The 20,124-nt window shown below is 42.1% G+C and overlaps 1 protein-coding gene across 2 annotated transcripts in view; it reads left to right on the top strand.

Moving 5' to 3' along the window:
- Positions 1 to 545: 545 nt before the first annotated feature.
- Positions 546 to 20,124, top strand: part of rarga (retinoic acid receptor gamma a) — a 68,927-nt gene continuing 49,348 nt past the window's right edge. The window contains exons 1-2 of one of the 2 annotated variants that reach the window (XM_016673670.1): positions 546 to 632; positions 17,569 to 17,905. In XM_016673670.1, the coding sequence (XP_016529156.1) occupies positions 17,737 to 17,905 (169 nt within the window). In that variant the 5' untranslated portion in view covers positions 546 to 632; positions 17,569 to 17,736. Of the gene's footprint in view, positions 633 to 7,953; positions 8,097 to 17,568; positions 17,906 to 20,124 lie in introns of those variants that run through there. The other variant, XM_007556559.2, reaches the window with a different exon arrangement.

The following is a 20,124-nucleotide window of genomic DNA, read 5'->3' as shown; positions in this document are numbered from 1 at the left end:
GTGGCATCACCTTAAAGGGCTAATCATGCTAAAGAAATAAGCGGAACAGAAATAATTCTGCAAAGAAGAGTGGGACAAAATTCCTCCATATTGACGCATGTCCAGTTATTGGAGGTGGTAGCTTGTTGGCAGCCAGTGGCATAAGCAGGTTTGTTTGGAGGTTGGTTTGAATAGCCCATGCACTTAATAAACAAAATAATCCTGACAAAAAAAGAAACAACAACAACAACAACAACAAAAAACATTAAATACGTAAATGACCCTCTTGAGCGTTATTGTCCTTTCGAGAAGATTCTTACCGCGCTTTTCTTTAACGCCACTAGAGGGAGCCAGAGTGTGAGAAATTCACACGCGCTGTTGACGCCAATAAACGCCCCTGATCTGTCGGGACGAAGTGGCCGGTTGGCAACTGACAAAAGGCAACCTGACAAGTGATTGAAACCCTCTCTGAAGAAAACCGAAAGGCCAACCTGGACTCCTTTGAACACTTCTCATGTTATTCTATTTTTTTGTTTTTAATCCCCCCCACCCCCCTCTTTCGTCACAAACTTCGATTGTGCCCCTGTAACTTCTGGTTTATTGAAATGTTCTCCGGTCTGAAGCCGAGGCATGCACTCATCTGACTCCCAAAGGTATGATTATTTTATTTTATTTTACATGAATCATCTCCTGTCGTAATTAAGTGGATGTGAATCTATGAATAAACTCAGTGTTGAGCGGCGTCGACCCGGGCGTGTGTTTACTCATCATGAGAACACGTTATGGCAGGGCAACCGATAATTACAGGGCTGCTGGAGCTCGGTTTGGGGACTGGAGTAGAGCAGAAGCGGCTGCCAACATACGCACCTGCAGAACTGTACTTTAGCCGGAGGCTTGAAGTCTTCAAGTATGTCTGTGTGTCTGTCACCCCCCTACCCCAATCATCTCTCTCTCTCTCCCTCTCTCTCTCTCTCTCACTCTCTCTCTCTCACGCACACAGACACCCATATCCTGTTGAATGTGCGCTTCATGAGAATTATACCAGCCTTAGCTGATGAGGCAGTTGAGTTTATTCCAACCCCCGAACCTCTTATCACCTCTTGTTTTCAAATAATGATCCAATAAGTCACAGAGTTGAACCAAATGAGAAAAGAATGTGGAAACTTTGGTGGCATTAGCCCCATGATCCGAAGAATAGACCTTTGTTTAAACTCAATTTTTCAAATCTGTGAATGTATTTATTCTGCATCCTAACATGCCAAAAAGCTCAGGCAGAAAAACAAAAAACTCAGTGTTTTCCTTTTCCCTGTAGGCAGTATTTAGTGCCCAGCTTTCTCACAAGGGCAGTTTTATGTGCAGGGAAGGAGGCATGGAAAAGAAGACCTTTCCTTTTGAGCTCACAGATTTGCAGTAATTACAGAATCACTTCCATATGTGGCTCTCTGGCTGCCTTCTCGCTGCCCCCACCACCCCTTTCTACTCCGCTGTTCTCTCTTTTTTCCCTCTCCCTACTTTTTTTTTTTCATTTGCATTCTCCCCCATTGCTCACTTATTACTTTTTTAAGCGTTCCCTCCATGCCTCCTTTGTATTTTTCTATAAAAACCACAACTTAAGTAAAGTTTGTGATGATCAGAACATCCTGCCACTTTTGGCAGGACATTTCGGTGATTCAGTCAGGCCACACTCAGAAAAAAAATAACATTAGTGCTCTTCTGTGGGAGAGAAAAAAAAGTGAAAAAAAAAGTGCAGACACGAGAGGAACTAGAAAGAACACAAAAGCACACGCATGCACACACACCTACACACACGCACGCATGCACGCACGCACGCACGCACACACACACACACACACACACACACACACACATATATATATATATGTATGTATAGGGACTGAGAAGAGAATCAGAGCCGCAGGAACAGAGCGTGAACGAAAAGAGAGAGCGAGGTGGAACAGAAAATAAGGCAGAGGAGAGGGTGGGTTGGAGTAATGCTTTTTGACAGAGGTGGGTTCAAGATGGGTTCATGGTGACATCATGGCTGATTTTTTTGAGGAGAGTATAGACAGGAGAGCCGTTCACCTTTCATTAGACACACATGTTGGTGGGGGAAAGCGCTCATTTGCTGGCACACTCGCTGGTAGCTGTGTCGACTTTTTATTTCCTCTTTTCCCTGTAGTTTCATATACAGCTTTTGGCTCTCAGGTTCCCCTTTTCCAGCACTATGTTCATTTGTTTTTCTTAGAGTCATAGTATATGCCCTTTGGTCCCTAACACACACATTGCTCTCTCTCTCTCTCTCTCTCTCTCTCTCTTTTTTTCTGGGCATGCGTAAGTCATTTTTCCTTTGAGTGGTATTTATACTTGAAGGCAGCTGGATGCTAAATGAGCCCACTTTGCCAGGCAGAATGAATGCACTCCTTCATTTCACAGGATGTGTATGTAAGACTCTAACCAAAGAAAGTATATGTTTGCGTGAGTGTGTGTGTTTGTGTGCTTAAATATGTGTCTACTCTCAGCAGCCTTCACATGACATCAATCTGAATGTGGGGAAATAATGATCTCATTATGGGCATCTTGTTACTGATTGGAACCTGCCATCAGCAACCCCATCTACTACCCTTCATCCATCCCTTCCCTCCCTCTCTTCACTTCACACCTCTTTTTCTCACATTCCCCTATTCCATTCCAGTCAGATTTGCAACCCCAACACACCATACCATCGAGGCTGCGTTGGTTAAAGTTTTAATAACATATGTCTTAGCATGAGCTGCACAGTGGCACAATTAGCAGCACTGCTGTTTTGTAGTAAGAGAGTCCTGGGTTTGAATCCCACAGTAGAGTTTGCATGTTCTCTGGGTGCTCTGGCCAGTCCACAGTCTGAAAAGATACTCAGGGCATAGCAGGGCCTGGTGCGTACGTGGTGCCTAGCAGTTTTAGAAATCTGTTTGACTCTGTTATGGATTTTGATATGGAACCAAACCCGAATTTTACAACCATGCACAGCTTCTTAATTAAATCGGCTTGAAAAAAAACGCCCTGAAGACCGTAGCTTCACAGGAACCATTGCCCAAACAGGTCAGCTGTGTGACCAAAGATCACACATGGGATTCCTCGAAGCTTGCTTCTCAAGCCACCTTTATTCAACACCTTAAATGCTCCTCCTTGCTCAGACGTTAGTGCATCAGCATATATTATGGTGATGACACACATACTTTGTATTTTTATGTCACCACATTACTTTAGTCAGTTGTAGCCTCTGAGCCAGTTGGTCCATAATGTCAATGAGTTAAATGGTTGAAATTTCCTCTTAAGCAAATGCACAGAGTCCAAAAAACGTTTTTTTTTGTTGTTTTTTTTCTGGAGTTACTTTTATTCACTTCATTTTATTGTCATTTAATAGCAACTTTCTGCTATTAGAAAGCTGCTATTAGATTCACTAAAGGTTTAGTGAAACTTTAGTTTCACTAAAAGTGAAACTAAAGATTTCACTTTTAGTTAATTTTGTTCACGTATTTGCTATTCATTCATTTGAAATCAGCATTTTAGTGTTTGTTACGATTTACGCGATGCTTACATTTTTCAATAACATTCTTATTGAAAAATATAAGCATCGTGTAAACATTCTTGTTTTTGATATTTCTTTCTTTCCTTCTTATCACCCTTCGTTTTCTTGAAGAAAATACCCTGTTAATTCACTTGTGCATAACTGGAACTATACAAATTTGCTTTTGCCTTACCACCAACCCCTTTCCGCACCCCCTCTCCCACCCCCAAGTCCTCTTTCCTCCTGCCTCTGCGTCTCCCTGTAACCCCTCTAACCTCACTTCCTCACTCTCTGCCGTCCCCCCTCTTTTCCTCTTTCCTTTCTTCATTTTCTCCTCATCCTCTGCCAGTGAGCCTCGGGCCTCCATACTCTGTTCCTCTGCGAATGCAAATCCAATGAATCTAAAGTGGAAACACACGACTGAGTAAGATGATGCCATGAATATTTCATATCATTCTAAACACACCCAGTGAAGAGAAGCTATGGAGCGCTGAGCAGTGCCCGGGTTTTTGTCTGCAGCCCCCTCTGCGAGGAGTCGCGCCTCCATGAGCAGCAACGCCGTGCTTGTACTGTTGTCAGGGCAGCGAGTTATGATGTCATCGGTTGAAGTTAATGATACGAGAATGGCAGGGGTCGTAGGCCATGTTTCCAGTGGTGCCCATAGAAAGAGAGGGAGAGAGAGATAGGAGCACCCTGATCTGTCTTCATTATCCCCCACTCTGCTGCCTCCCAGACACAATGATCATAAATCTCAGCCCCAAGCACACTTCACTGACACTGAAACACAAACACTAGTAACCTCTGACCTTCTCACTGCTACTGCCCGTGGACGCTCATCCATGCACACCAAACACATATTACAGCTGCAGCCATGCATAGTGGAGGACGAGAGCAGCTCGAAACGCTCCGCAGCCTGTTCTCACCATCTCACTGTCAACATGTGCCCTGCGAGGACTCTGCACCCGTGATACACGGATGCGGCTACCTTCATACACCTGACGGCATATTTTGACACAAATGTACTGCCTCAGCCCGAGGGACCCCCGCAACGACTTCCAATCCACACCTCGCTGTTGTATCACTCCCGTGCCGAGATAGCTTTTGAATGAGGGTCGTATTTACCTTCTTGTTTCCTATTACACAACTGCTGATTTAGCACTGCTATGTAAACATTTAAGGGATTTCTATTAGCCTTAGTGGCCTTATAAGCATCACAAATCAAATGTAAACCAGATAAGAATCAGCTGGAGGGCTTTTTTTTTTTCCACCCATATGGCTCTGATCTGTGCTTCCTGAATATAAGGTTCTAGCCAAAAGGCAACAGCGCCTCATGGTGCTTATCCTTTTCTTTCAGCCTGGTTGTGTGCTGTCAGATCGACATCAGAAATGTTTAACGGAGCATTGCAGCTGGCCACTGTCGCCCATGTGTTGCTGTGTTTTTTGGAAACTCAAACTCATATGTGTGTGATTCAAAAAAACTGTCACATTCACTTAGGGCTTTAGTGGTTTGTTTGAACAGATTTTTGCAGATATTCCGCATCATAGGGCTGAAATGTTGTGAAAAAGTCTGAATGTAAATCTCTTTTCTTTAACCTGTCTAAATAAAGGTCAAATAGAAAAAAAATACATAAAACCAAAAGATAGGTGCACAAGATGGAATTTGCTGAGAATTTACTTTACACCACATAGGCTGAATATTAAACGCATCCTCTTTTGTTTAATACTGGGCTTTTTAACCTATAAGAGCATCTCCGAATGTATGTATTTATGTATCTGTATATTTTTTATTCTGATGCTTTTTGGGCTACTTTGATATATCGAATTTCCCTCTGGATAAATATCAAACATCAATCATCTATATACTCATTTGGTCATATGTTCCTAAACAACTGTAGAGAAACTCCACGCCTCTTGTAACCATCAGGAATCTTTTGTTACATTTCAGACTGTATATTTGAGCTCTTTCTTGGTCAAGTCAGTGGAGTTAATTTAAACAGGTCGGTTTACTGGCACAGACCTGGCTTTTAGGAATAATTCTCAGGTTTTTAGTAGGGTTGAGGTCTGACTTTGGGAAAGCTGTTCCAGAATCCTAATGTCGCCCTGCTTTATCTATCCCAGAACCGGTTCTGATGGGCATTTTTGATCACTGTCCTGTCAGAACATTGACTTGTGCCCAACTGTTGACCTTTAATATCTTTTTCTCATCTAGCCATTTGTATAACTCGACTCCAGAAGGTATTTATATTATCTATGTAGGGAGATGTAAATATCAGTCAAGCTTGAAGGAGTTGATTTTGGAGCAGCAACTTTACTTTTTCTTTCTTACTCGGCAACCTCTCACTTCTGCACAGCGTAAAACTTGCTGTGAGTTCCAGTAGTTTTGTGTAGAAACCTTGGTCATTCTTGGATTGTTCTTGGACATCTTCGCCAGTTTTCTCTTTTCTGATTTGGTTTGTTTGTGTTTCATCCTGACCTGGACAAAGTGGTGACGCATCCAAATAGCTAAATCTTTAAACACAATCTTGGAATCTGCAGTCCTGTAGAATGTTTCCAAAGTGTTTCTCCAACTTGCACGAATCTAAAACCTTCCTTTTTAGATCTTCACTAGGTTATTTAAACTTGTCCCATTGTTTGGAGTGTTGGTCAGTTCTATGAGTTCTGGCAAACAATTCCTACTTACAAGAATAGATAACTAGATAACTTAAGTTATCTGGTATCACTAAGGAAAAGTTGTTGAAGTATTCACTTCTTTTTGAAATATTTAGAGTTATATATGCTCATAATTGTGCCTGTGTGTTTAATTCCCCCCTACCCACATTAAAACCTGAATTATGTAACCAGTTTTTTATTTTTTTTATTTAGATAATCGAAGTGTACTCTGTATAATTAAGGTGTAATTGGTGTTTGAACTATAAAATTTGGCAGCTGTAAGTATTTTTAGAAGAGTTCTGAAGTATTCATGGATAAACAGTGGGGTTAGCTGTGGTCCCTAACCCCTGTAAATACCAGGGCTCCTTCATCATTGTTCTATCCACTAAATGCACAGTGCCTCTGACGTTAAAACACTCCACAGCATGACCCTGCCCTCACCTTGCTTCAGTTAAGGGTTCTAATATTTGAAAGCTTGCAGCTCTGTTAAAAAATGGTATGATTCGTACAAGCCTTTTGTTTTATAGTGACTTCACTGTAATTTGCTGGTAAAGTGTGTGCTCCAAGCTTGCCTCAGAAAAGTGAAAGTGCTTGCCAAGATGCCAGTTAAGGTGTGCCTACCCCTCCCAGTTTTGAGGTTTGAGGTGCTTCTCCCCCCTGCCCCCACCCCTATAACAAAAACAAGCTGAGAAACATTACGTTGGGAAAAACAAGGGCACACGCCCAGAACCACAAACACATAAACACAGATCTGAAACATGTGATCTCATATGGAAAGAGAGGGGGCACGCTCAGGGGCACACCCAGATCCGTCGCTGCTGCTTCTGCGGCCGTACGACTCTGCCACCTCACGCGGGACTTCCCTGTTGCTGAGGTGCCAGCGTTGCTGGTTTCACTTTAAGAAGCGATGCACTTTAGTCACAGATGCGTGACTTTTGGGAGATAATCTCGACTCGTAGAAAGTGCTTGGCAGGATGTTAACAAATGTTGAGTGTGCTGAATAATGTCATGTGTCAAAAAGCCAAATTCTGTTTTTCATTTTATCTGCAGCTAGTGCATACTCATTTTTTTTTTCTTTGTCACATATCATATTTCTAATGGGATTCAATTTTTTTCTGTAGAAGCAGTGCCTCTGGTTTGTACCTGCATGAGGAGAGCCATTAAAAACAGGGTTCTAAGGAGATCAAAAGGTAAAAATAAAAAAAAAAATAACGCAGAAGTTTCTGGAAGAACAAACCTTTTGGCTTTCACAATTAAAACAGTGTGTGAGTGAAATCAAAACAGCATGAAGTGGATGATCAGCGTTGTTCGGGATAGCAAAGCTTCCTCTCCTAATAAACCTGGCTTACTTCACTTATTGATGATACAAGAATGATCTAATAGCACAACCCGACTCAACATGCACCAATTTGTAGGCAAAGCGACTCCTTGGCCAAGATGTGGAAGAATAATTCAACCATGAGACAAAGAAGGCAGAGAGAATTAAAAACAGAAACTTAAGCTCCCTGGGCTTTTTTGTTCCCTCCAGGCGTTTTGTGGCTTTTGAAAAAAAAAAAAGAAAGAAAAAATGGTATATTTGAAGTGCAGAGAGTCACGTGACCAAGAAAGAAGGCTTTATGAATCACAGTGTAATTATTTCTTAGTGAGAGAGTCGGTGAGTGCGGGCCCTGTGTTTGGGGAGTGAAAGAGTGATTTTAAGAGGTAGCGACTCAGGCAAGGAGGAGGAGGGAGGAGGAGTAGAAAGCAGGAGGGGGAGTGCTTGACGGAGTTGGAGGCTCACTGCCGGTCTGTCTTTGCCGCTGAAGGGACACTGTTGAATGTTCACTCATCTTTTTCACCCTCTTTCATTGGCTCAAGCTGCTCATCAGACTCTTTTTTTTGTCTCAACGACTTCCTCTGGTGGCCTCCATCACTTTCGCCTGTGAGTAACTTAAACAGAAGTTTGAGATTAGTTGAGAAATGGTTTGTTTTGAATTTGATTGCTGTTAGGATAATGCATTTTTTTCTGAAGATATGAAGTGTTTGAGATCATTAGTCACGTGCAGATTTCCTAAACTGTCACCAACACACACCTTTGTTTGCTCTCTGTGCTTCGGTTTGTTTTCTTCTAACTTGTTTTTCCCACAAACGTGAGCGTGACACGAGTTTCTGTGAGAATCATCTCTACCATGTGTGCGCCTGCGTGTGTGCGTGTGTGTGTGCGTGTGTGTGTGTGTGCATATGTGCTTATTAGCGAATGTTACCCAGGGCCCTGTGGAGCTCTTTATTATTAGCATATGTGTTAGTGTGTACACACTTGCATGTGTTTGATGTGTATTCGCCAGAGAAGTCGCCACTCCTCGACCCATTTTTTTTTCCTCCCCTTTTTATAAGTAGCATATGAAGACTTGGCAAAGAAAAGCATTGTTTTCCATGATTTTTTAAACAGCACCGGCTGATTTCTGTGAGGACTGAGGTGTGTCTGGTGCTATGGCCTCAGTTTACTTGGAAGTTTACGCGTTGTGTTCTCACAGCTCGCTAGCAGAGCAGGAAGATTATTTAATGATGCTGGCGTATGCGCTCGATTAACAGGTTCTGCTTGTTATGGCCTTGCATGTGGATGACAGGTAGAGCGTCTGCACTTGGCATCAGAGCAGCTTTCCTCAGCCGTTGTTTTAATTTATTGCTCCTGAATTGACTGGGCAATGGCCAGACTGCTGTTTCAAATTTTGCACCTGCTATACAATGCTTATTTCCCCCAGGGGTGTGGGTGGGTAGGTTGGGGGTGGGGGGGTCTGACGTAGGTGAGACACACAGTGTGGGTTTAAGTGAAGTGACCCGGCACAAAGGATTTTGTTGGAAAACCAGGGATAACGATATCGGCCTCCACTGACATCTGGATGAGAGAAGAGGTGCTTATCTCTGAGGCACAGAAATGTCCCTCTCCTCGTATTTGAGGACAGACTGCCCACACGTTGCAGCTTCACCTCCACCTCCAAACTAAATGACAGTTTTACATTCCAGATGTGTGCATGCTCATGGTGTTATAAGTTTAACTGAATTTAAGCTTCTATGTCCTCAAGAGGAGCCTCTCACTATGCATTGCATTCACCTCTCCTATATTGCATAGATTATGTCACCATATTATCACTATGAATGGGGTAGTTTGTAAAGAATGCCGGTGGATATGTTTGTTATAGCTTTTGAATGATCTTAATTCAAAAGGTCTGATTTAAATAAAAACCTTGTCAAAATGACTAATCATTACTCTTCATCGCTGCATTCACATTGGGAGACGCAAAAAGACGTCAAATCGTGGAACTGTAAAGGAACAGTGGGAGCACAAGAGTTTGTGTTGCAAAATCGGCCAACAGTCTTGTCTTTGTGAAGTGGCTCAGCAAGCGGTAAATCAGGGAGTTGTTGATACCTGTCTCTTTCTGGAATTTCTATTGCAATTAAGGACGAGCGCAGGGAGGGGGGAGGGGCGAGCCAGGTGATCTTCAGGGGAAATTGTGGGGTGGGGTGGTGGGGCTCGGCTGCCACCGCGCTATAATTAACATGGGAACTATTTGCGCACCATTTCCTCTGTCTATTTTTGCAGGTGTGCTATTCTGATGGCGAGGATTTACATTTTCGTCCTGCTCCCGAGCTCTCATTAAAAGGGACTTAGACAAATATAAACTTGTGTGAGATTATGGTGTTGAGCAGGTAGTGCTTTCATGCATGCGTGTGTGTGTGTGTGTGTGTGTGTGTGTGTGTGTATGTGTGTGTCTTTGGGCCTGCTCGGGCTGCTTTGACTCCTGCGGCTAGAGGCGGCAATGGTGGTGAAACCCAGCTATTAGGCTCTGCTTCATACAGTGAAAGGATTGTTCCCCCCCTTCATTGAGCCAAGGTGGGAAACACCTTCATAGTCGCCAGTGTGAGTCCCTCTGCAATTGCTGCATGACACATTTAGTCACATCAAACCTTTTCACAGAAAAGCACCAATTATTGCCGTCGTTGTTAAAATAACAGCCTGTTGGTTATTACAGGTTTATTAATGTTAACTTTAACAGGTTTAGCATTGTTTTGAATTTGACAGTTGGAGTCAGTGACAATAGTAGTCATAAATAGTTGAAAGTGATTCAGGTTACATTTATTTTTAGTCATCTTGACTGTGAAACCACTCTGGCTAAATAAAGACTTCAGTATTATTACTTTTACTGTTTTATGTTAATGCATGTGCTTAAGTGAATATCTGGAACAAAAACAACAAGAAAATATTACTATCTCTTTCTGAAGTTCTACTTTTTATGGAAGTTTATTAGTCAGGCTATCTGCTGTGGTAGCCAGACGGCAGTTGGCTGCCAAACAGAATGTTTATGGTTTTTCAGCTGGAAATATTTCTAAAACCCTAAATTTATCTTTTAATTTTGTGGGTGAAATCGCCTTGGAGCCTTCTTAGCAGCCAGGCAACCAGCAGAGTCCTGCAACAACAAGTTGGGGTGGGGCAGCACTGTGTGTGTGTGTATATATATAATAAAATGAATTCATACAATTAGAACCTTAGAGACACAGATAAAGGCCGTGGTCTTGATAAAGCTACACTGGTTACATTAAGTGAAATGGCAAATGACTTGTACTTGTTTAGCATTTATCAAGTCCAGAGGACCCCAAAGCAGTGGGTGGTTAAATGTTACCTCTGCGCAGAGCATATTCAACTGATATCAAATATATTGACATTTACTGACGCTGTCATAGAACCAACAGTGTAAAAACAGATTATGAGGGTTTTTTTTAGGTTTGCAAACATTGTTAAATATTTTGCTGTCATTATTAATAAATTATCCTCTTTTTTATTGATTCATAATAAACAATACAGTACTGTACGGATTCTTTCTGGCGCAAAACTTTGAAATTGTAGGAAAAGTCTTAAAAACAGTTGCTTTATAAAACTTTGAATCAAGCATGACAACACCTAACTGTTACATGTAGCGTCAGGCTTGATTTATACTAAAATATCTTCCGCAACGCAGAGTATTTCAGTGACCTCCTCTAAATCATAGGAACAAGCTGTCTGGACGAATTTATTAAATCACAAAGTGTTTTATGACTTCTCATTCTTTCCATAGCATTCTCTAAAACTATAATAGCAATAAAAAAGTGACAATTCAAGTTTAATGATTTACCAGCTCCAAGAAAAAAAAAAGAAAAAAAAAATCACAATCACACCTTTGAGTGGCACTCCTAAAAACACTTCTCTGAGACGAATCGTCTCCTGGTGGTGCCTCTTTTCATTGTTGGTGTAAGCAAATATGTGTTTGTGGGATGCCAGGAGGCGGCAGATGTCAAACAAGTTTCAGTTGAAGGAATGCAGGTCTGTTTGGAAACACCGGACCGTCTGTCACTCTGCGTTGCACCCGGAGCCATTAGGCGGCCCGGCCTGTTGAAAGACTGGAAGCTGTCGGCTCTCGCATCAGATAATGAGTGACGACAATATTGTTTCCACTGCCAAAATACTGCTGACGCCAGCAACCAGATCAGATAATGCTCTTGTGATCATGTTTCAGTATGAACACTTTAATTTCTGTGTAAATCTCTGGCTCCTATAAATCTCTGTGATGATTCTTTGTGGGGCCCTCTTTTTTTCTTTTTCTTTTTTTTTTTTGCACGCTGCAATGATGCTTTCGGTTGGAAAATCCATGACTGTGTCGGCTCAGTTCGGAGGACACATGGACTGTGAAATCATTGTTTAACTGCTGGGCTAGCATGACTTCATGTGCAAACCAAACTTAAACATACCCCTCTCTGTTTCAAGCCGTTTCCTTTGCAAAGTTTCTGAGCGTAAATCACTCGTAGATGCTGACAGTTGGAAGACTTGACGCTGGAAGAACATGCTCGATTTTCTGTCAAAAAAAAAGAAAGAAAAAAAGAAAGAAAGAACAAAACTAGTCAGTGCTTTCCCTGCCAGGATACATGGCACGGTTCATCTTTCTTCAGGGAGTGAATTTACAGCTCAGCCCCTCTAGTAAGGCTTTAGAGTTGCTGCTCTGTGCAAATTTGACAATTTTTTTTTCTTCCTATTTTCCATTTAGAAGCTCTTTGGCTGTTTCAGTTGGAAACGTGGCAGAAAAAAAAAAACAAAAAAAAACTTGTGAGCTTCAATCAGAAACGTAGCAGCGACTTTCAGAGAATCTATATAAATATCCACTGAAACCAAGATTAAAAGTCACCATTGTGTGCCGTTCCTCTTTGATGAGAGAGTGAATCATGCATGTGTAAACAAAGCAGGGAACGTTGCAGCACCTTTAATCCTGCTGTTATACGCCGAGCGATTGCCCGCGGTTTCGTGCGCTGACTAAAAACAAGCGCCTGCCTTGGTGTTGGTGCGATGCAGAGCTTCCTGAGATGCTGTGATTTATTTGTTATGTTTGACTCCAGTTCTTCTTTTTGCCTGAGGGGGCCTCGCGCTGTCACAACAGTTAAAGCACAATTGCTGTTTTGCTCGCTGAGGATTTGATATCCTTTGTTTGACAGACTTTTAGTCTCTGGGAACTGTTTTCCCCTTGCTCTGTGCGTCTTTCATGCATCATTTTTCTTTCTGCGTCATCTCTCTTTTTTTGTGTGTGTGTTGAAATTCAAACTCTTGAGCAAACAAGAGAATCTTATTCATTCTGATCGTGTCCCGTCTTGCAGTCCTGCCTCCAAATTGCCTGCCTGCTTGATTGGGTTCATTTTAAATGACACATGATGTCATGCACTGATAAAAATCGATGGATTATCTCAAGTGCAACCAATAAGTCTACTTCAATCTGATGAGCTGCTGTGAGGTCTGACACTGCTATTTACACAAACACGCTAAGTAAATTTAAACTGAACCTCTTAGGCAAGGTTGGAAAGTCCCCACAGGAACAAAACCCACCCAGCACTGGCCATGGCACTTTTTGCCTGCCTGCCTCCTTTGTGCCCCCAAGGCTTGTGGGGGAACGTGGAGGGCCTCAATGCCCATTTGGCCCTGCCTTACAGCGGATGAGGTCACTCCAAATTCCCCCTGTCCCCTTATAGCCCCAGACGGGCCAGCTAAATGAGCCAACCACAGGACCCGACATAAAACTTAAATGGCTCTGTAAAAAGCTGCCAAGCTGATGTGACTCATTAAAAAGCCCTGGCGCCAACTCTTTTTATTAATTCATTATTGTGTTTGGAGGGCGTAAAGTCACTGTGTTCTGTTTTCAGACGTCGCCTCTGTGTGCTGTAGCTCGTTATTTTTCAGTACCAGCCTTTTTCACTTTCATTCTTTTTCTTTTTTTCTTTTTTTTTTTCTTTTTAAATTCGACTGTACAGTGGCACTGCGGTTTACTGGGTGGCACTTCCTCCATCTTGTTTATCGTCAGACGTTTCACCTGTTGCTCTGATCTCCCCTATCAATACTATAGAATCACTTCTCCTCCTGCTCTTGAGTTTGCAGTGGATATGAAAACAAGTCTACACAACCCTGTTAAAATAATAAAATAAATGTTTTTTGTGATTAAACAAATGAGACCAAGATAAATAATTTCAGAATTTTCTTTCCACCTTTAATGTGTATTTATGTAACTCCATAACAAACTTGTTAAAGGGAAATTTTGAAGCATAAATAGGAAAAAAAAATCTTTTTGCATTAATTGCACACATAAACTAATACTTTGTTAAACTATCTTTCTAAATTGATTACCCACATATACATCTAAGTTGTCCTAGTATGGTTTTATTGACATTTGTTCATTTTCTTCCTTTTAACAAAAGCTGGAGTTAAAAATTCATCTGATTGTATCTTTGTACAGTATTGATTAGAAAAAAAAGGGTACAAAAACTGCGCTACCTCATGATGATGCCTCAAGATGCTGTTGTCTTGACAACAGTTTTTGATGTGGACCTCACATCAAAAGCTGAGGAGGTCCACAGAGATCGTCCAAAGCATCAGAGGCATGGCATTGGTAAAAGGTAAATATCAGGAGCGGGAAATAAAAAAAATCCAGCCATCATAGAATTTTCTTTTTAAAATAAAAAATCTCAAGCCTGGCAAAATTTTGCAAAAACAGGTTTCACGTTTTGTAGCACGTATAAAATTGTGCTATGGTCTGACGTAAACAATAAAGACTTTTTTTGCCATAATTCTATAAGGTAACACTATTAATTACAGTGAAGCATGGTGATGGCAGCATTATGGTTTTGGAGAGGAGGTTTATTCAGCTCAAATTGGAGCTGTGTCCCTTCAAGGTGGAGCGACTTCTGAACAAATACCAATCTGTGTTGGGACAAAACCCTGAAATTTGTGTTAGAAAGCTGAAGATTATATTTCTGCACAGTAATGACCCAAAACACACACCCAAATCAATAAAAGAATGGCATCAGCAGAAGAAGATGAATGTTTTTCAAATTACAGCCAGAACTAATATCTGAAATGGATTTATTAAAAAAAATAAAAATAAAAAACGTTTCAGAGTGCAAGCAAAAATGATGGGCTCACAGTACAGAAGAAAATGGATATCCATCACTTAGTCCATATTAAAAGTGAAGAAATACCAACATTGAGAGTTGGATATATCAATTGTTGGACTCAAAGAGTAAACTAGAAAGATTACCAGGTCAGGATGCAGCATGCTGATTGACTCCCACCCAAACAGACTTTCAGAGTGGAAGTAATTAAGTCCGCACACATTTTCAGCCTTTTTTATTTTTATTTTTACTATGAAAGATTTGTTCCCTGATTTATTTGAATCTAGGGATGAAAGACGTGGAGAGTAAGTACATGGTTTGGGTCCACAAAATAAATGTGGAAAAAGCTCTGAAATGATCACACATTACAGAAACCAGGCATTTTAACAGGGGTGTGTTGACTTTTATATCCTCTGTTTTGTGCTGCCTTTACGAGTGCTGCTTTGAGTTCACGAAGGAGATATCCAAATAGGCCAAACACTAGCCAAGGAAACCCAGGCTGGACACACACTAGACACACACACACACACACACACACACACACACACACACACACACACACACACACACACACACACACAAACAAACAAACGCACACGTTTGTCTGGCTATCTTTGTGGGGACTTTCCATTGACTTCCATTCAGGTTTAGGTTTACAGCCTAAACCTGACCTTTACCCTTTTCCTAACCCTAACCATCACATACCTAACCCTAACCCTAACCAAAACTCAATTCATCCCTTAGCACTAACTCTGATCCCTGACCCAAAAACAGGGTTTCCCCTTGTGGGGACCAGGCTCTGGTCCCCACGAGGAGCGATTGGTCCCCACAACGTAGTATATGTCAGGAAAATCGTCCCCACAAGGTATTACAAACAAACGCACACACACACACACACACACACACACACACACACACACACACACACACACATAGTGGTATGGGTACTGGCAGCTGTTTCTCTACTATATACCTCTTTTCCCATTAGTCCCATTGTGAAATCTTCTACTGACTTTATTTTGCATTTGCAGCTAAACGGAACCTCTGGATAGGGTCATTCTGCAAGTTGGATAAGCTGTAACGGGATAGAAACGGAGGGGTTTGGAGGCAGGTAATCCAAACAAGTTTTGGTGATGAACTTTGAAGCAAGAGAACCAGGAAGAGGAGCAGAAGAAAGATGGTAGTCTGCGTTGGCAGGATTGGGTGTGAAGGTGGGGGTGGGTGCCTGTCGGTGGCTGCTTCTTCCTGAAACGTGGCCACCCGAGCCTGCCTGGGTTCTGGGTGCACATGTGGAACAGTTTACTGTAATGGAACTCTAAATTAGTGGTGGTTTGAAGCTGCCTGCAGCAGTAGGGTGTAATTAACTGGCTCTGTTGAAAGAGAGAGAGCCAGAAAGAGAGGCAGGGTGGGAGCCAGAGCCTTGGAAAAAAGGCATGGGGTGAGAAGTGTGTGTGTGCGTGCGTGCGCGTGTCTGTGTGTGTATTCGTGCTTAAGCTCTCACACACATATGACGTGTGGGTTTTTTTTTGGGTGCCTGATTGCATGTGTATGTGTCAGAAAGTGTGCGCTGCATATGTGGAAAGCATTCCCAGTTTTTCTTTTTTTTTTTTTATTTCCCAAGCATGGCGCCACCCCTTAGTGCCCCCAAGTGCCCAGACCCCGTCACTGTTCCTCTGTGAGTTTTCTTCTTCTTCTTCTTCTTCTTCTTCTTCTTCTTCTTCTTCTTCTTCTTCTTCTTCTTCTTCTTCTTCTTCTTCTTCTTCTTCTTCTTCACTCAGTTCAGCAGTTCACCAGTTCAGCCTTAGATCTTTTCTCCCCCCCCACTCCCTTCCCTCTTTTCTTTGTTTATACCGAATTCATTACCAAGATTTTTTTTTCCCCTGTCTTTTCTCCCAGATTCACAAGCCACAGCAGTCCCAGATTCCTTGGCTCTGCTCTTTTTCAAAGCCACATTTTAAAAAACAAGCTGATCACACCACCCACTCATGGAATCACTCGGAGGAAGCAAAAGGCAAATAAAGAAAACAATTTTTTTCCAGGTTTTCTTTTTTTGTCTTTATTTCCCCCCCTACCCCCCTTTCTTGCGCCCAAAGTCAACAGTGGGGGCATAACTGCAGCCTTGTGTGAGTGTGCCTACTGCGAGCAGTCAGAGTGATGAGCAGCTTGCAAGAGGTCAGAGCCAAAATGACTCTGTGGGATTGGAGCCCGACTTGAAGGGAAGATAGTTGGAAGTGACAGCATCAGTTAGCAATCAGTGGATCTCATTTTCCTCATCCATCGGCTCTCTCTCCCCTCACCCCATCCCTTCTTCATGCTCCGGACCCCGTGTCTGGGCCTCTGCTCCGGGGGGAAGAGGGAAAGAGGCAGGCTGCTGTGCTAGGCTGGCAGCAGAAACAGAAGAGGTCTTTATAGTGGAGTTCTGGTGATTTAAATCATATGGCATAGCCTGGAATCACTGTAGAAGTCTGGAAACGCATCAAAACTAAAGGAACAAGAGCGTTCTCTCTCTTTCTTTTTCATTCCTATTTATTCCTACTCCCTCCCTCCTTCCTACTCGTCCTTGTTACAACTTTTTCCAAACTTCTTTGTTCCGTTTTCGCTCTCTCAGTTCTAGTTTTTTTGCTTTGTTTTGGTTTTTTTTCCTTCCAGTTTTCCTCTCCTAGCCCACTCATTTATTTACCCTGCTTGTCTTTATCGGTTATGGTTCAGGACATCCCATCATCCCGTCCTTCCCAACTTCCACTTCCCTTCTCATCATACCTGTTAGTATGAACCTTACACACTCGTCTTTCATTAAAGCTACAGATGAGCGTTTCACTGTCTCACAATGGAGATGGATGCTAAAATAAACTACAGATTTTATCCTTAGATTCATGCCAGTTAGAACCACTTGTTTTGAGTTATGGTGTGAGTTTCATTGTAAGAAGTGACACAGTCCTTTGCTCTCTCCTCCTCAGAAAGCTGACTGGATAAGTGCCTCGAAGTGGACCCCGGCTTTCCCTCAGCACTTCACTGCTTACTCTGAGGACTCTGATTTTGGCTCAGTGGAGTATTTTTTATTGTTTTTCAAGGGGGATTAGAAGAGCCTCGGAGGCCTGCTACGGACCCCTGGGTGCTCCGTTAACATGGCTACCAACAGGGAGCAGCAGGTGGGCCACTTGACCGGCTTCCCGCCTGCTGTCTACCCCTTCCCCTTCAACTCCATGAGAAGCCACTCCCCCTTTGACCTGCTAGCCAACAGCAGCCTGTTTGGACGATTTGGGGCTGACCTGCCAAAGGAGATGGCTGCTCTCTGTAAGTCTTTCTTTTCACCGTTGTGTGGGTTTAACTTAGCTCTCACTTGCCACTCGTGTCTCAGCTGTAGGTGCAAACACTGGAAAGTGAAATGCCTTGAAAGTGATTTTTTTAAACACCCATGAATTTTCCCACATATTATCATGTCACAACCACAACCTGTAATGTATTTCATCTAGATTTTACTTGACAGACAGGAAAAAAAAACTGGGAAGTAGAGGGAAAGTACATGGCTTTTCAAAAAATATTAGTACAAAAAAAAAAATCTGAAGCATTGTAACCACCTACTTACCTTTGAGAAGGCCCCTGCAGGTTTTCCAGAGGACATTAGTGAGTAAATAGCATTTTGAAGCTCAAGGAACACAGACAGGGAAAGGTGGTAGAGAAGTTTACTCAGATGTAGGTGAGATGCTCAAATTAACTCCAGTATCAGTTGAAATCCACAGCTCATGTATCACAATCTGCTAACAACACAAATATTACACCAAACTCCACAGACCTGGCCTCTGAGTACACAAAGCCATAATTTTCAGTCTGCCCCAAGCCATTCAGAGGTCAGAGCAAAACATGTGAAAGGTGTCCGATGAAAGAACAGTTGAATTTTTTAGCCTACTTTTCAAAGCTCTTTTTGTGGCGAAAAATAAACACCCTGAGAACATCGCCCCCTCCTAGTGAAACATGGTGGTGTCAGCGTCATGCTGTGGGGAAAAATGGAAGCTGGTCAGAGTTTGATGGAGGAATTAGACGGAGTAACACACCGGACAGTTTCAGAGGGTGCGAAAGGGACTGGGACGGAGTTGGACATTAAAAACGCAACCAGAGGCTCAAAGGAATGGTTTACGTCATAGCATGTTTTTGTCAAATTTCATAGCTAAAGCCAATCAAAAATTTGTGGCAAGACTTTAAAACTGCTGTTTACAGACAGTCCATATCCAGTCAAACAGTCCTGGAGCTATTCTGCAACGAGAAGGAGGCAAAAACTTACACAAAGCTGGCTGTGCCCTGAAAGATTTGCAGAAGAAAAAGTGACAAATGGTGGTCCTATAGAGTAATAACTATAGGGGAATTGCAACAATTGTGGTTTCCTTTTTTTTTTTTTTTACTTTTAATGGCATTTGAAACCCAAGCATTCCTTTTTTGGTCCACTTTACAGCTATGGAACAGTTTATATTTTGTATCTATCACATAAAATTTCACTAAAATACATGTTGATCTGTTGATGAAAAATGACAAAATGTAAGAAAAGTCAAGGAATACAAATACATGTACAAGGCACAGTAAATTACCATCAGCTTAAATTTCTGATGCAAACTGGAAAGTGGAACTGATACAACTATTTAAATTGCACTTCATTATGTGTAATTTTGTGATAAAATGGAAAATGCAACAGTGTGATATAGGATGAGTGGTAGAAAAAAAAAACAAGGGGAAAAAAACCCTCTTCTGCTTTCATCAATACAAGATTATTCTGCTCCTGTGGTTTCCTTATATGCATGGTACTTGTAGATGATGTGGTTATGACCACACACTCTGGCTGCTGCTTCTCCTATGTGTGCGTGTGTGTGTGTGTGTGTGTGTATGTGTGCAAGGCAGACAACCCACAAGTCTGAAACAGGAGACAAAACAACATTCTTTCTTTGTGAGGTGATGAAGAATGAGCAACAACAAGTATTTGAAAATGAGCCATATTGCAGTTCTTTATTCAGGCAGAGTTTACCACAAACCTATTTGAAGAGGGAAAGGTGATCAGGAGGCCGTATTCAAAGCACTTTTTTTAGGCTCCTCTGATGTCCCTTGTAGTTGTCATTGTGGCCACAGGGGGTGCTGGTGTCCTCTGCAGTGCCAAACTGGGATGATATATGGGAAAGATAAGCACAAAGAGGAGATTGTTGGGCATCCACAGTGTTTTTGTGACATGCAAAACAAACAAAAACAAAAAAGAAAACTAGCTAGATTAGACGCACGTCGCTCGTTGTTGAAACCACCTGCTTGTCTTTAAAACCAGAAATCAACAGCAGGATTCTGGGACGGGGTGGATCCTCGTTCAAAACTGTTGCAGCACAGGAACCAAATCAGGTTGCTAGTTTGAGAGAAAGGAAGCCTGAGAGAGAGGAGAAAGAATGAAACCTTCTGTTGATTTAAAGGTAAGCAGGAGTTATTTGAAATCTGACCTGACTGAGGAGGTGGTGGGCGATAATGGGTGTGGGTGGCAACAGCTG

This window comes from Poecilia formosa, unplaced genomic scaffold, assembly GCF_000485575.1.
Source record: "Poecilia formosa unplaced genomic scaffold, Poecilia_formosa-5.1.2 Scaffold80, whole genome shotgun sequence".
Taxonomy (NCBI): domain Eukaryota; kingdom Metazoa; phylum Chordata; class Actinopteri; order Cyprinodontiformes; family Poeciliidae; genus Poecilia; species Poecilia formosa.
This window is presented reverse-complemented; position numbering and strand designations above follow the sequence as displayed.